The sequence below is a fragment of the Copadichromis virginalis genome, linkage group LG7, assembly GCF_057382275.1.
Source record: "Copadichromis virginalis isolate Kocher_CV1m ecotype Utaka linkage group LG7, C_Virginalis_male_GT1.1, whole genome shotgun sequence".
NCBI classification, from domain to species: Eukaryota; Metazoa; Chordata; class Actinopteri; order Cichliformes; family Cichlidae; genus Copadichromis; species Copadichromis virginalis.
This window is the reverse complement of record NC_140624.1, coordinates 23,796,647-23,813,410: the sequence shown is the minus strand read 5'-3', so window position 1 is coordinate 23,813,410 and position 16,764 is coordinate 23,796,647. Positions and strand designations below refer to the sequence as shown.

Genomic DNA, 16,764 nt, shown 5'->3' with positions numbered 1-16,764 from the left:
CATGCATTCATTAAACATGCCCATGTGCCCATAGTGTGAGACACTGGTGATCATTTACAGATGTGCTTTTAATGTGTAGTTCTTAATCGAGTCCATGTGAGACCTCCTTTTGAGGCAAAAGGTCACTGCAAACTGAACGAATGGGTCACTGAGACACCGCCACTTCACTACAAATAGGCCGAGTCTAATCGCAAGTAAAAACATACATGTACAATGAATTACTCTGGCAGTGGAAAATGAAGGATTTCCATGTACAGAATGTTCAGCTGTAGTTCTGAGAAAACAACAACGCTGCTGGAGAACAATGCCACTACAGTGCAACCGATTACTGCTACTTAGAGCAATGTTAGAATTATACAGTCTCTCTGAACAGCATGCAAATCTAATAATCAAGTGTCAGTTACGTGTCTTGTTTGTTGCCCGTGCTGGAAGTTATCTAAAAGAGAAGTACAAGTAGTGCTCCAAGTCCGTTTTAGATAATATTAGGATAATATTTTCTACTCTTGGCTCTGTATAATGTTACTGGAATAGATAACCCAGGCACAAAACTCTGGCTGTGAGCACAGCAGCCCACACACAATGTTGTTGACAACTCTGGTTTATGAGGAGCACTAATCAGACAAAACTAGGTTATGGGCAGTGGGAATGGGAGAAGCTACAGTGTTATATAGCTACAGAGTTCAAGAATATGAAGCTGAAATGCTGAAATGCTCTTTAAGAAAGGCAGGTGAAAATCAGCATCCCTTTACCATCACTCTCCATGTCATCGTTGAAAAACAGGCCGTCTTCCAAAGAGGTAAAGCTGAAGCTGGAGTCGTCGCTCTCATCAGAAATGTAGCCAGAGGTCAAACATGGGTCAGTCACTGACCGAGGGGGACAGCTCACACTTTTGGACCTCTGGAGAAACTGGATGTACTTTGCCAGACTCGTGCCCTTAGCTTGAAGACACAAAGATATTCAAATTAGAGCTGCTAATTGAATCGATTTCCTCTGCAGCTTTTTTCCCATCATCCAATAAAATCCTCATCAGAGTTTCCAAGAACAGAGAGCATCCTTAGTGTGTCAGATATGTTGTTATGGTTCTGTTATGGTTCTGTGCGAGTGCTGCTACTTTTCACTTTATACTTATTCCCTTAGGTAGTAATATTTAAAAAAAAACACTGCAAATATTTCTCTTGCTGTGGATTATGCACAGCTACATGGAATCACATGACATCTGGATAACCTGCGAGCATATCCAGGCTTTTATGTCGTCAAGATAAGTGATCTTATCATAGTGGAATGAAAAAGCATCAAAACCAGTGTCTCTAAGCAGACAGCGCGGGGGTGGTCTTTGTTGGGATTTGGCTCTATATAAATGATTACATTCAAACTCCTTGTTTTATCTAAAAAACAAACAAACATAAAATTGTGATATAAAATTTAAAAACTCAGCAGTTCTTCCTCACTGTTGTTGTAGCGTAGACTGGAAGTTCTGCTTCTTTCGGCCAGCAGGGGGCTCAGACAGGCAGCATCCAGACGGCCTAGCCTGAAGCCGCCCAGGCACAGGGCATTGTTGTTGAGGTCCAGACCCAGACGGCCAAGTAACTGGATGACTGTGGGCCCGTCACCCCTCTTCACGCTCACGGCCAGAGCCCTGCGGAGGTGCTGCTCGTGGCAGCCTCGGCTTAACAAGAGTTCCACCAGTTCCAGAGGTCCACCTCTCTCACAGACCTGAAAAAGACAGGCCATGATCGAGACTGAACTGATTGTCTTATTACAGATTATTCGAGCATGACTGGGAATTGAAAAACACATGAGTGCTAGTATTATTAGTAATGAAGCTTAAGTATCATCAAACACTGTACCAAAAAATTCTTTAGTAACTCCAGTCTTATCCATGTCTCAACCCCTTACTCTAAGAATGATATCACGAATGCAAGTCACCGAAAAAAGTTTCCTCCATAAGATCAGCTCAGCCTTTTAGAAAGGGCGACGAGCCTGGACATCCAGAAGGAGCTCACAGTGGACTTCCTGCTCCTTTGTGTTAAAATGAGCTAATTGAAAAGGTTCAGGCACACAGACAGGATTCCTCCTGGGCACCTCCCTTTGTAGGTTTTGTAGGAATATCCGACTGAAAGGAGAACCTGATGGTTGCCCCACAGATTGCTGGAGAGATCACAGAGATTACATCCTGTCATGCCTGGGAACACCTAGCGTTCCAACATGGGACAAGCACCGCTAAGGAGAAGGACAGAATATCCTGCTACTGTGACGTGTCTTTGGAGAAACAGAAGAGGATTAATGGATGGATGGATGGATGGATGGATGGATGGATGGATGGATGGATGGATGGATGGATGGATGGACGTACATAATATGTAGTGCTGAACAAAAAAGTAAAGCTGAGGCCTGTCAGAAAAATCAGGGTACTCCTTATGTACGACGTCGATCATGATTGGGACATACACATGTGGGGTTCATCCTCTGGGGAAAATGAATGTCTCCTCTAGGTTCAAAGTCACAGTTATTAATCTTTAAAGCAATGGAAGAGCCACTGTCTATTGAGACAAAATTAAATGGGGACCACTGAGGCTCAGGCAGAGCGGGTCACTACCAATGAGACGGTCTGTGCATCAATCCCTCGGCTCTTATGGTCCATGTGTCGAAGTATCCTTGGACAAAATGCATCCATAGGAGAGTAAGTGTGCATGTGTGAATGTCAGATAAAAGTGCTTAGTCATGGGTAAAAGCACTGTATGCCTGTGTGTGACTGAGTGAACGAGTCAAATCACTCTGAAACCATCGTGACCTCTGACCTGGTAAATGAGAGACTCATTTTTGGTCTTCTTGTTGATGTCAGCTCCCAGCTCAATCAGACACTCAGTCATTGTTGTATCTCCATCCATGCAGGCCTTTTCCAGCATGCTGTAGTGCAGCTCTGAGTCGCACCACATTTTAGACAGAGCCAGGCACACCGACTTCCGCAGCTGATCGCAGACAGACAGAGAGACTAGGAGTCAGAAAGGGCAGCAAGTCTGCTTTCTAGGAAAGCATGTCACAGGAAATATTAAACCAGCAGACAATGGCTTAAACGATTAACGTAATGCGTGGTCATTTGTGTTCACAGAGTAGCCTGTGTTTCAACACAACTGCTTCCTGATATTGGGATAGAGACTATTACCCTTGATCTTGCAACACAGGAAATAATAATCATGAGTAAGGAAGTAATTTTTTTCAAATTACTGGTCAAGTTTAAGTGTCTAAATAAAAAAGGTCAGATATTTGGAATCAATATCTGTATCTGATGATGCCTAGTAGAAAACATTTAAGATCAAACTGATCACAAGGATGTGAACATGTGTGTTGAATTTTAAAGAAATTCATTCAGTTGTTGTTGCTGCGGTGGTCTAACTTACTGGGCTGATGCTCTGGTCAGTCTCTTCTCTAAGGCACTGGAAGATGTGCCTGTCAAAGTCTTCTTTCTGCAGTTCAGCAGCTGCTCCTGAACAGGCGTCCAGCATCCTCAATGCCACCTGTAAACACTGCAAACCAGACAGGAGGAGAAAGTTTACGAGGGCAACACTGTCAGTACTGCCTTTAACAAGACACACAGGGTAGAAATTAGCCTCAAAGGGCACAGCATCCTGCCTTTGAAGGCTTGATTTAAGATCAGATCTACAATTCTGTGACTGTATCACTGTATCCAGACGGCTAGCAACCAATTACATCATAGCATGTGTAATGGCTATTAGCTGAGCTGTCATCCAAATGTGAAAAGTAGGGATTTAAATATACATAAAAATTGGTTATTAGCGTTTTTTTAAAAAATTGGTTATGTCTTTAATCGTGAAGGATAGGATGAGATAACATTATGAAAAGAAGAACTCCGTAATTTACATTCTGTTCAAATGGGAGCTCTAAGATTTTTTTCTTCAACCCAATAATGTAATTTTTTTATTTTTAATGAAACTACAGGGCGGGTTTATTACGTCATGGCGTTATATCAGAGTAGTAACACTTGGGTCACCTTTAGCAGCATCTCAGAGTCTTCTCTGTACTGAATGAGAGCGGTAACCACAACGGAGGCCAGTACAGGTACGATCATCCTCGAGAGCTTCTTCTTGGACACAACGTAGGTAAGCAGGGTCAGCCCCCAGTAGTGTATCTCTGGAGAGGGCAGGAAATTTAGTGCGAGTGTAGTTATTTGCCTTTAATAAAGTTCTGTTGAGAAAAAGCTTTGTGTTTTTTGTTTTTTTTTCTTCAGGCAGCTAAAGGCAGTAAACACAGATTTAATGAAGTGAACAAAGGGATTAGTTCAGCTATTCCTAAGTGAAAAACTACACCCCGGATCTCCCTGCAAATCATGTTAAGAGAAAGTTTGGCATTTTTTACAGTGACAAATGTGTACCTCGTTCCTGCGGGAACATTTGTAGTGTATGCAGCACTGTGTCTATCGCCCCCTGCTGGCACAGAAGATCCACCGCACCAGAGCAGTCAGCCAGAGCAGACAGCACCTTCAAACCACATGTTTGAATGGCTGAGCTGCTGATGAACTGTACGCACGTGCATGCATAGAAAGGGAAGAGAGACCAAAATGAATTACAGATAATGCTGCATTAAGTGTTTCTCAAGTGTTGCACACATCTGCATCAGCAGAACGTTAGTAACAAATATAAATGTGGTTATGTACTACTGGCATGGATGAAACATTAATTAGAATAAAAGTTAATGGATATATATCATTTTAGCACACCGTGTAATATATAATGACATAAAACAACTTTCATTAATCTGAGCTTTACTCTTATTCTCTTTTGTCCTTTAGAGTACACTGAAATGCTCAACAGCAGACAGGTTCATGATCTGGGACTCAGTCTACTAAGACTAAGAGAAGTTTCTTGGGTTGTAAAACAAATAAAAATCACATTATCCTTAACATATTTGTCTCAAACGTGAAAGAGCCCCAGTTTGTGAAGAGGAATAGACACAAATCCAGCCTAAGCCATAATCTAGTGTACTTTCTGCGCATCCTAAACACAGACAAATAGGAGGCTTGTGTCAGGAAGCACATCCAGCATAAAAACCGTCATAAATCCAATATACGGATAAAGCCACTGTGGTGACCCCTTGGAAATAAAACAACAGCCAAAAGTGCCCTGTTTGAATGCTCATTTTGAATGATTATGCCTTCTTTAGCACTCTGGGTTTCAAATGCACAAATTATTACGTTAAATAAACTGCTATTCAGACATTATTCTGCCACAGATGTCACGGCCTTTGGCAACAGAGTTTTTGCTGTTTGTGTTCTTTTAAAACATAATGAAGCACAAAAAACGTATTCAGTTATTAGTCATTGTGTGAAGTCGCGACTTCTTTATCATAAAACACTAAATATGAGACAAATGACTGTTTAGACTTGACAGACGTTCACTTCCTCGATGACATGTGGTGTCTTTTTTCTGGTTTTTACTCTTTTCCGAGGCTGATTCAGTCAGTGTTTATCATCCACACTCAAGCATAAAGACGGACATTTTCAACGTCCATACCAATATGAAAACTGAGAACAGTGTGTGAATGTGAGAGTGAGTGAATAGTGGCATTGTAAAGCGCTTTGGGTGCCTTGAAAAGTGCTATATAAATCCAATCTATTATTGTTATTAAATCTTTTCAGAAATGCAATCACAATCCTTCTGATCTTCTAGTTGCAGAACAGGCTACGATGCAGTTTATAAAACGAATAGGTGTCGTTTCATTCAGGCGCTCTGCAGCCTGAATAATTTTCTCTTTATTGAAAAAAAATCTCTTAAAAATAAAACCCGATTAGAATCTCCAATTGGGCATTTCAAAACAAAACCAAAATGCTCAAAATGTTGAAAAAGTGTGTGTTGCCCATACCCTGTTGAGAGCTTCCAGGTAGAGGATGTGAGCTCCTTCCACCACACACTGGTTTTTCAGGACCTTCAGAGACACGTCGGCCATGTCGGGATCTGCGACTGAGTTGCCGTGCTCCCTTAAACTCCTGTCTGAGAAGGAAACGAGTGAGGACAAGGACATGAGTAAACACGGACCCTCAGACACAACCGAAAGAGTTTGTTTTTTTAAAATATCACAGGGCATAAGGATTACAAAGAATCTGTCTATTGTTTTTTCTCGTATTCATACAAACTGAGCCAGGCTACTTGCCAAAAAGGACTTACAATAGATACACACTTGTTTGCCAAGCAATCAAATACAATGAACCATGCACGTTCGTCATATAAAGGTCTTACCGCCTTTGCATAACTGCAATGTGAAACCAAAATGAACTGGATCAGATATACACAAGAGAACAAAAACAGGAACCGTGGTTTAGACTCTCAGATGTGAAAAGTCCCTTAAATTAAAGAGCACATGTAGCAAAATTCCATAACAAAAATAGCTGATATGCTCTGAGGGCTGCAAAATTAGCAAATAGATGCGATTTCCTCATTATGAGCAGCTCATTTCACATTACACTGTGACTTAGTACTAGTCAAAATAATACTCATAAATTATATTCTCCATCTTCCTCTGGGACGAAGCTTAGTGCGGTAAATAAGCTGCCCTGTTGGAGAAGATGGGAAAAAAAACTTTACTTGTGCGACCATTAACTTTTGTTTGGCAGGTCACCTCTGCGCACAAACACCACACAAAGAACACGTAGCTGCTGGGAACGGAAGTGAGAAAAGAAAACAAGAGCGTACCCGGGCAAAGGAAGACCAAGCTGGCTTGCAGAGCCTCCAGCTGAACCTCGGGATTAAAGTTATGAAACTTCATGGTGCTGAGAATCTGGTTCATGGCCATGGTCAACTCATCCAGACTGGCGGCCCTACAAATACAGGGAGACTAGTTTCAAAGCTTGTGAGAAACACTAAATGCTCTCCTCAGTGTGTCTGAATTTTTTCATCGTAGAATGTGAACCGTCTTCGTTCGCACCTTCCCTGGAACAGCAGGTTTAACAGTTTGCAGGCACTGATGGAAACCTCGGCTGAGTCTGAATGTCTCTTCATCATCTCCACCAAATTCACATGAAGGCCACTTGACAGCAGCAAAGAGCGCATCTTACCTGCAAACAAAGCAAGCCGGTTACCGTGGCAACAGCCAAAACAGCAGTGTTTTTATATTATATAGAGATATATACATAGCATCTGTAGCATAAGCTTTTATTACAGGCTGCAGGCGGCAGTTTCAGCACAGACAAACAAACAGATGTTGATCGTAACTGCATCTCTGCACACCGTGTGGAAACGTGAGACTCACTGTTGTTTGCGATGAGTGTGGCGATGGCGCTGGTAGCAGCGTTAAACACATTGGGAGACGCAAAGTGAAGCAGCATGGCCGCCATCAGCTGTCTATAAACAGGAGTCCTGTGGAGCAAATACCCAAACGCCATCATTACATTCAGTTCTCGCACAGATTCAACGGCTATGAACGCACGTGTGGAGATGTCACTGTGTCACCTTTCATCCTGCTCTTCTTCTAGATGGTTCAGTGCAGCTCCGTGCAGAAACAGACTGTGAATGGCCCAGCACGCAGCTTCCTGAGACGGTACAAGTGATTTTTAAATAAGTTCAAGTCTTCAGGAGTACCATGTAAAACTCGAAAGCCAAACGTTAGACAGACCTGAACATCTGGCTCATCTGCGTGGAGCTCCAGTGCAGTAAAGCATTCCCTCATCCAGCTCAGCTCCATGTCCTCCACCTGCCCGTTACCCCTGTTCTCCTCCTCCTCTCCTTCCTCCAGACCCTGCTCGGCCACCGCCTTGTTCTGCACGATGGTTGCAGCTAACAAAAAGGACAAAGTCTGTGTCAATCACTGTGTCATTTTTGCAGAATGGAGAAAGGTCAAGAGACAGTTGCATTTTAGTATCATCTGGTTTTTACCACAAAGCTTGGCAACTGCTTTGGGTTATTCGTCTGCGTCTACATCTGCTTAAAAACAGATGCAGGGCTTGAAGACTTTAGTGAAATAACTAAGCAAACATCACGGTTATATGGAAAATGTGCTGCTTCTGAACTCCAATATTTCAAAAAATGTGCAACATCACTATATATTGATGTTGAGTTTAAGACCATCACACGTCCATTAAATATAGTTTGTGAATGTGGGTCCTCACTGAGGTTAGCCAGGCAGGACAGAGCAGCGGCTTGCAGCTTGGGGTTGTTAGGGAAAGTCTGACAGGCTCTGACTGCGACTCTGTGGACACCATTCCTCACCAGGATGTCGTTGTAACTCTCTGCAAGACACCATAAGCCGAGCACCCAGAATTAATACTCTGATTACTTTGATAACTCTCCTCAATCTTCATCTGTCATCTGAAAAAACACGTTAGTTTATCCGAACGAATGAAATCCAAACACTGCTGTGTTGACAGTGAGGATTCAACAAACAGTGTTATCATTACTAGTGTTATTCATGAGTTATTTATTAACTGTACATCTGAGAGCTGGACCCATTTAACACTGTTTTTTTAATTTTATTTAGTTTGTATAGTTAACAACAATGATACTTAATAATGTTCACTGTTGGCTCAGAAATTTAGATAGATAGATAGATAGATAGATAGATAGATAGATAGATAGATAGATAGATAGATAGATAGATAGATAGATAGATAGATAGATAGATAGATAGATAGATAGATAGATAGATAGATAGATAGATAGATAGATAGATAGATAGATAGATAGATAGATAGATAGATAGATAGATAGATAGATAGATAGATAGATAGATAGATAGATAGATAGATAGATAGATAGATAGATAGATAGATAGATAGATAGATAGATAGATAGATAGATAGATAGATAGATAGATAGATAGATAGATAGATAGATAGATAGATAGATAGATAGATAGATAGATAGATAGATAGATAGATAGATAGATAATGTTTCTACAGTCGGCAGGTGGGACAGTGGAAGTTCCAGATGCTTGAGTTACCACTCTGTTTAGTTCTGCTCTCACTCTTCATTTACTTTTACTTTCACTTTCGTCAGCTGTGCCATTTAATTGAGGCACAAAAACTGCTGATAAAACAACAGCAAACAAAACAGTGAGTGGGAGAATGAGCTCAGCGATCACTGAGAAATGTTACTGAAAGACTAATTTGCCTAATTAACCAGTATATAATATAGTATGTAAAATGTCTACGTGGATGTAATTCAAAAGTCTTATGAGTCTAATTCAATAGCTCTTATCAGCTATGATAATACACAAATTAATATTCTGCATTTGAAGTGAAACACAAAAGTGCACAAAACAAATCTGCATCCACAAAAACAATGTCAGTACTAAATTACATTAGAGGAAGAAGAAGGCCATAAAAATATGATTAAAATATGATTCTTCTCCTTTTCCACTCGCTCTGACCTGAAGTAAACCTTTTGAACAGGCAGCAGGCCTTCTCCTGCAGCTCCTCCACCTCAGGGAAAGCATCCATGGCAGCGATGATGGTGCTGTAGCACCGAGTGCCCCCTGACATCAACACCTCCACGTTACTGCCTGCAAAAGACAAGTACGCAACTCCACCTGAGTCTTTGAGTACTGCTGAATTACAAATAGCACAAAACTGTAATGAGTAGTATAAGACACTTACATACTAGCTATAAATAAGATTTACATACTCGACCAACAACAAAATTATTTAAATTTTTTTTACATATTCCATACAGAAATCATTCAGATCTGAATCAGCTCAAAATTAGATTATGCATAAAAGTAACGCACCATCTTCTGTACAGTCCTGCGTATTTCAGAGAACATCTCTGAAGTGCGATCGGTTCATTTCTCTCTCAAAAATATTAACTGCAGCTTCTCAATACAAGCCAAGAATAACTGAAACGGCTGAGATGGGAGCATAGCTGATCCATCTTCCACTTCACTCTAAGAGTAGTAGATGGAGTAGCTTAAAGTACATCTACTTATAAGTCATATTTATAAAAGGTACTGAATGAGTTACGGCCCTTCCAGGCTCATTTGTGATGTTGCCTAATCTCCCCTGCCTTACAGCAGGTACGACAATTTGCAGCTGACTCCACTTAATCAGGTTAAGGATTATTTAAGTTTAATCATTAATATATATTTTGTTCCTATTTTCAGCTCTCTGTCCTTTTTTTTGACTCACTCGGACTGTTACTGGTACTTTCCACCATTCTCCTGGACTTCCTGGCAGCATAACAAAAGTCTCTTTTAAACAGTGTTATAATAATAATAATGCAATCTTTGTAATCCTAAAAACAGGATTCGGACTTCCCACATCCTGATAATTAAAATAAATTTCATGGAACTGTAGGAAGTCTCCAATTCAATTATCTGCTGCATTCATAACATGTTTGACTGGGAAATATACTTCAGAGAGTCTTCACTGAATGAGCTGCTATGTTTTCTCACAATGACAATTTGATGTTTTTCTTTCCAAACATGCACGGCTATCCTGTCCCACAAGTTCTCAGAAGGACACTTATTTTACTCCTATTTAATGGCATTAGAGGGATAATGGAAATTAAATCAAGAGTCCCTAAAAAGCATTGCAGTGACATCACGGTCTGATGGTCCATCTACAAATGGACCATGCGAGGTTTTATGAGCTTGTTTCATAACCTGTGTTTGTTACCACTGTGACTTCAGCAAAGCAAAAAGAAGATGACATTAGCCGAGGGAAACCACACAGCCACACACAAAGGACAACTACACCAAATCTCTCTATTCAAACTAAGACTCAGCTACACAGATCAGGCATAACGTTTTATAAGAACCAACACACAGCACTTTTTTTGGATTGTGCAGTAAGAATAACACGGGTTTTTTTTTCTTTACTCTATGGCCATCATAAAGATCACTGTGATGTCATCAGGACTTACCAGGGTGAGTCAGAGGAAGCAGCACTTTTAAAGCCTGCAGCTGCATCTCCCAGTAGTCCGGAAACCTCTGGAGAGCTGCCAGAACCACAGCGTGATCCTGGTTCTCCACAAACTCCACAAGGTGCTCATCGCTGACTGCAAACACAGACGCAGTAAAGATATACGGCTGCTGTTCACCAACACACAGAAGAAAATGTTAATGTGAAGCTAACAAAAAGCTCAATTAGACATGCTGCATCGATGACTATATGCCAAAAGTTGTGTTCCAAATGTACACAAGCTAATCTTCAGTAACATTCGACATTAAAATAGAAGTACATAGATGTATCTGTATGTTCTTTTTCTTTTTTTGTTAACTTTATTCAAGGTTTTATTCTTCTGTGCACCATGTTTCTCTTTTGTCATGTCTCCATTAATATGTATAAACAAGCTAACATGTCAACATCCTCACATTAGCACATTAGTAATTGAATACGGTGACATTATGTGATTGAAACTGCAGGATGTGTGCTCTTCTGCATTGATTATTAGATTAATAAGTAGCTGAACAGGTGTACCTTAAGAAGTGTAGACTGACTAAAAGTAAACAAATTCTGGTAAGAATTCAGAAAAAGTCATTACAGACTGGAAACACTGCAAGAAATACACACAAATGCAAAATCACAGTGAGATTTATGAAAGGTGTGTCCCAAAAAGCAGTGACGATGATGATGTAAGAGAGAAGCCTGCATCACTAAGGCAAATAAGAACGAGAAAGTCCAACTGAAGAAACGTAAGCAGGAAGACAGGAAAGGCACAACTTTACAAAGTGTTTCCTCGAGAATTTAACGGGTTAAAATAGCAAATGTTAAATACCATTCCCCCCAGGACTCTCGCTGCGGCTCTTTATTTCACTTTTCTTTAGGCATTCACATTCCGACTTGGAACCACCCTCAGGTCACAAAGACAATGACTGCACGCTGTATTTAACAAGCATTACACTCGCATGACGTAGAGCATAGTTGTTAAATTAGTTTAATCTCTTTTCTAAAATAAAAGTCAGGCAGTGTCACTGATCAGTGTAAGACACATACCAAGCTAGAAACACAAAGACAGTGTAGACTACACATTTAAGTTCATAATAAATCCACACGCTACGAGGTTGGACTGTGTATCTACCCACCTTCCTCCAGAAGCAGCTGCAGAGCTGTGCAGCCTTGGAGTTGCACTTCTTCGCTTGTAGGAAACGCCTTCATGGCGTACACCACAAGGCCAAACACGTCCTCCTCCTCATCCAGTAGCAGCAGAGGAATCTTGGCTATGTATGAGAGATAAAATGTCAAGTACAATGAATATCTGTTTGCAGCCAGTCACCAAACTGAGATTATTTTCTGCTTCGATTATCTTATCCGAGCCTCTCGTTAAACTCCCCGTCTTGTTTTATACCCAACCAGCTCAAACAAAAAGCAAAAACCCTAAACCTGCAGATTAAAAACATTTCAGAATTTTTACTCTATTGACCGCTCCTCTTATTACAATGTATGGGTTAGCTATGTTATCAGAAAATGTTTTTTTTCATGAATGCATGTTGGATAAGTGGTGAAATTCTTCTGACAAGCACAGATATTATTATTAGATTATACAAACATTTTTAGAAGCAGGAAATATTTGTTCCATTGTTGCTGGGTATGCAAATGCTTGAATTAGCTGAAACTCTGCATTTCTAAGAAGCCTCAAATCACTCAGCTACACATCAGAGTAGAAAGGAGTGTGACCGTGCAGGCAAACAAATCACTGAAAGAAAAACAAGGTGGTTAACTTGCTCACATTAAAGAGTCTTAAATGACAAATAAGGCTTTTGCAGTGCCATCTGTAGCAGGAAGGATCTTCGGTGTATTCATACCTGATCTGAGCAGCAGGGCCAAGGCTCTGAGTGCAACCATGGTCACTCGACAATCTGCGCTGTACTGAGATAGCACCTTAAGGATCTGCCTGAAAAACATACAACAAGCAAAAACTTCACCAAAGCTGTCGCCAAATAGATTTGGTCATTTTTTTCATCTCCATTGAAAGACCAAACCTTTGCAAAAATTAACTGAATTAAAACTTATTTTATGATATATATTGTTTTAACTACTTCACCCTAAATACTAACTTGATCATTTGATTATTAAATGAAAAATGGCTGTCTGTTGTGTTATTCTAAAATTGTGTAAGCATTGCCGCTAACACAAATGCCTGACATGGAGAATTAATTAATTAATAGAAATTGGCACGTGTAAATAGGGTCATAGCAGCTAAAGCTGGTGTCAAATAATCTGAATCAAATTCTATAAACTTGATTCTATAAACCTAAAAGGAAATGTGCCTCAGATTCAAAGAAATTCAATTCAGTATGGTCCACATTCATTTTTCTAAAATCAGAATTGAGAATTTTACTAAAGTGGAGTAAAAATTGAAGGGGTTAGTCTCCTTTTTGCCTCGAGATTTACCATGACTCGAATCTCCTATTCGACCACATCCCAGAGGAGCCCTACCAGACTGAGAACTGGTGACTGTGGAGGTCATTTAAAGGTCAGCATAGGCATTGTCATGTTCAAGAAACCAGATTGGGATGATGATCTTATACATGGTGCACAGTTGTGTTAAAAATGATGGATACACTGGTCATAAAGGGATGAACATGATCAGCAACTACACTCTGTTACGCTGTGGCTTTTTAATGACGTTTAAGTGGTTCTGTTGGTACCATTTCGTCACTATCAGCCTGAACACTTGCTACAAGGCAGGATGGATCCATGCATTCATGCAGTTTATCCCAAACTCTGACCCTCACATTTGAACATCACAACAGAAATCAAGCCACATGAGAGCAGGTAACGTTTTTCCAGTTTTTCTGTCGTCCAATTTTGACGAGACTGTTTGAACCGTAGCATTAGTTTCCTGTTCTTGGTTGACAGGAGTGACACCCAGTGTGGTCTGCTGCCCCTGTAGCTGTTTCAATGATCAACATGTTGTGCATCTCTGCTGTGCATCTCAGAGGAACATTCAGAGATGTTCTACTGCAAAACTTGATAGTGACAAGTGGTTATTGGAGTTACTGTTGCCTTACTATAAAGTCTGACTATTGTCCTCTGACCTCTGGTATCAACAAGGGGTTTTTGCCCACAGAACTGCCGTTCACTGGACGTTTTCTCTTTGAACCACTCTCTGTAAACCCTAGAGATTGTTCTGAGGGGAAAAACCCAGCAGTTTATGAATTACTCAGACCAGCCCATCTGGAACCAACAGCAACAACATGCAACGTTCAAAGTCACTCCAATCACCTTTCCTCCCAAAATTAATGCTTGGTTTGAACTTGAGCAGGTTGTCTTGACCACGCCTATATATTTCATGTACCTTCGTGTGGCATGAGCCATCATGATAGTCATTCATTTAAATGAGTGGTGCTGCATAAAGCCCACAGCTGCCAGAGAGTCTTCACTTACTGGTGCACTCCCTCTACCTCCCACTCTTGGGCTTCATCCAAAGGTCTGGTTAGCTGGTCCAGTGTAGTGGGGCATATTTCAATCAGCTGACACAGCAATGACCAGCCAGCCTGTGAAAAGGAAGAACAAACAATTTATTAAAATGACGGGAATGAGTCATTACAATAAACCAATGAAAAGTAATGATTCTGATCTCAAGCATACACATTACAGTACTGAGAAAATATGAATCTTACAATCTCACTTTCAGTTTGCTTCAATATGTAGTCTTACCTCTGATAATTAGCATTACACAGCAGTCACAAGACATGCTAGATTTTGTGTAGGCGCGTCAGTCCACAGATGATTTTGTCAACAACAAAGAGCGAGTGATGCTGCTGAACACACCTCACCTTGCCTCACACAGATAGCACCACCTGCCATTATAATGGCTAATTTTCGTTGTGTCATTCATTACCTGCTGGACTCCTCTGCTGCTGATGTGGGTAGACAGAACCAGCACGAGGGGCACGTGGACATCTTTGTCTTCAAACAGTTCAGCTGCTGCAGCATGGAACAAGAGATAAGAAGACACGATGAGTCCCATTAGTTTTGAATAAAGTGACTGGGTCTTTTACCCTCATTCCTGTTTTTAAATGTGCATAACAAGGCAGCATTACAGCAGGACTTTACTGTGCAGGTACAAGTCTGTGCTTAAAATCTACTAATCTAAGTAAATCTCATTTTAAATTTGATTTCAGGTAACTTGAATGTGTTTTCACGCCTAGTCTTAAGTAAACTATAATGGCCTTAGTATGACCCCAAAGACATTATGTTTTGTATTTAAGATAAGATATGCTTTATTTATCGCCAAAACTGGGAAATTACTCTGTAAAAACAGCTAAATCATTAACCTGCTGTATAACAAACCTTAAAGTAGGACATATGAACAAAGAAATACAGCATCAATAGACTAGAAGATGGAAGGATGGAAGGGAAAAAATGCACAAAAGGAGCAGAGTTTGTTTGTTTTTGTTTTTTTTAAAGAGCTCAGTGAATTACATTGTGGTCTGAAATAAATAAAACCATAAAAACGATCATGCAAAATTATTGAATGCCATATCACATTTCACACTGGGCAAATACTACTTGATTTTTTTTAATCTGACCTAATTCTCATAAGGCAATGCAAAAATGCCAAAAGGAAATGATGGCTGTTTATGAGCAGCGTGATGATGCACACGCTGAAACAATGTGCTTCCTACCATAGTCGGTGTGCGCCAGGAAAAGCAGATCCTGGATGATTTGAATCAGCGTGCACAGTTGCCTGTCTTCCTGGGGAGTTTTCAGCCTCACCAAAAGTTTTTTCAGCCTTTCTTCCAGCTCCTCTTTGTTAACCATGGTCTTTAAAGCGCCCTGTTCCAGCTGACGACGACTTGACGTGCATTGAAATCAATCACTGCGCTCTCTCTGAACCGACAACGGCCTTCGAGCGGCCACACTGAGCGCAGCGTTAGCGTATAAATAACTCACTGAAAATCCACTGTAGTTACTCATGTCTTTACAAATCATTACTGAATTGCTGTGTTGCATAATAATACAGTAGCTACAGAAAGCTATAAGTGGCTGTTGCTACAAGGGAAGCGGTCAGTGTCGCGGAGTTTCGGTTCCGACATCACAGTCCTCGGCTAACTTTCCTGTGGCAGAGAATAAGTTCCTCTTTGCGGAGTCGGTGACTTTATGTTGCTTGGATGTGAAAACGAAGCGAGTCCTCTCTGAAAGGCGTGTTCCTGCTTTCCTACGATCGCATCATATGACTGCAGGCAGTAAAAACTCCCCGCTTACAGAAGAGGAAGCTGAAAATAGAGTCAAGAGAGAATCCGACTTTCTCTCTGACAGGGGAAGCGAGTCAGACAGAGAGCCAAGTCAACGGCACTTACGTTACCCCCCAACGGGTTTTTTGTTGTTTTGTTGTTTACTTCAAGCTACACTTTTACAAGCTAACGAGTGGCTTGAGTTAGCCCTCCCACTCTGCGTCTAATGCCAGTTGCTGATTTACAGATTTACAACAATGCAGCTTGACCTGGTACTGACATTTGCTGTGTATGATGGAGGAAAATTCCCACACTAAAGCAAACTCTAAAATAGTTTTTAAATTATTTCAGTTAATCTCTAAATTAGGTGTCCTCCCAAAGTAATCACCCCTGTATACTAGAAGTGGCGGATCGATACCAAAGCTTGTATTGGTATTGAATCGATGATAGGTAATATGATCGATATTTTGTTTTTCTAATGCTGTGTTCCTGAATAAGTCGGAAGTTCCGAGCTCCCGGTCAGAAATATTTTGTGGAATGCCCCCCCTCAACTCAAAAATCCCACCACAGCAGCAGCCTCACATAGAATTAACAATACTAGATGGCATCACTGAACGTAAACAACAGTAAAACTGTGTA

At 40.7% G+C, this 16,764-nt stretch overlaps 1 protein-coding gene across 3 annotated transcripts in view; it reads right to left on the bottom strand.

Moving 5' to 3' along the window:
- Positions 1–16,610, bottom strand: part of lrrk2 (leucine-rich repeat kinase 2) — a 32,749-nt gene extending 16,139 nt beyond the window's left edge. The window contains exons 1-20 of one of the 3 annotated variants that reach the window (XR_014921277.1): positions 15,577–16,610; positions 14,790–14,875; positions 14,333–14,442; positions 12,748–12,836; positions 12,028–12,162; positions 10,866–11,000; positions 9,376–9,507; positions 8,117–8,236; positions 7,624–7,784; positions 7,461–7,540; positions 7,261–7,367; positions 6,937–7,066; positions 6,705–6,829; positions 5,878–6,005; positions 4,391–4,535; positions 4,010–4,149; positions 3,399–3,524; positions 2,799–2,969; positions 1,449–1,713; positions 750–938 (exon numbers count right to left, since the gene is read on the bottom strand). Coding sequence is in view for 2 of the 3 variants with exons in the window: in XM_085462612.1 (XP_085318738.1) it covers positions 750–938; positions 1,449–1,713; positions 2,799–2,969; positions 3,399–3,524; positions 4,010–4,149; positions 4,391–4,535; positions 5,878–6,005; positions 6,705–6,829; positions 6,937–7,066; positions 7,261–7,367; positions 7,461–7,540; positions 7,624–7,784; positions 8,117–8,236; positions 9,376–9,507; positions 10,866–11,000; positions 12,028–12,162; positions 12,748–12,836; positions 14,333–14,442; positions 14,790–14,875; positions 15,577–15,712 (2,710 nt within the window). In the remaining variant the exon portion in view is untranslated. The remainder of the gene's footprint in view (positions 1–749; positions 939–1,448; positions 1,714–2,798; positions 2,970–3,398; positions 3,525–4,009; positions 4,150–4,390; positions 4,536–5,877; positions 6,006–6,704; positions 6,830–6,936; positions 7,067–7,260; positions 7,368–7,460; positions 7,541–7,623; positions 7,785–8,116; positions 8,237–9,375; positions 9,508–10,865; positions 11,001–12,027; positions 12,163–12,747; positions 12,837–14,332; positions 14,443–14,789; positions 14,876–15,576) is intronic. The other 2 variants (XM_085462612.1, XM_085462613.1) reach the window with 2 other exon arrangements.
- Positions 16,611–16,764: the final 154 nt, after the last annotated feature.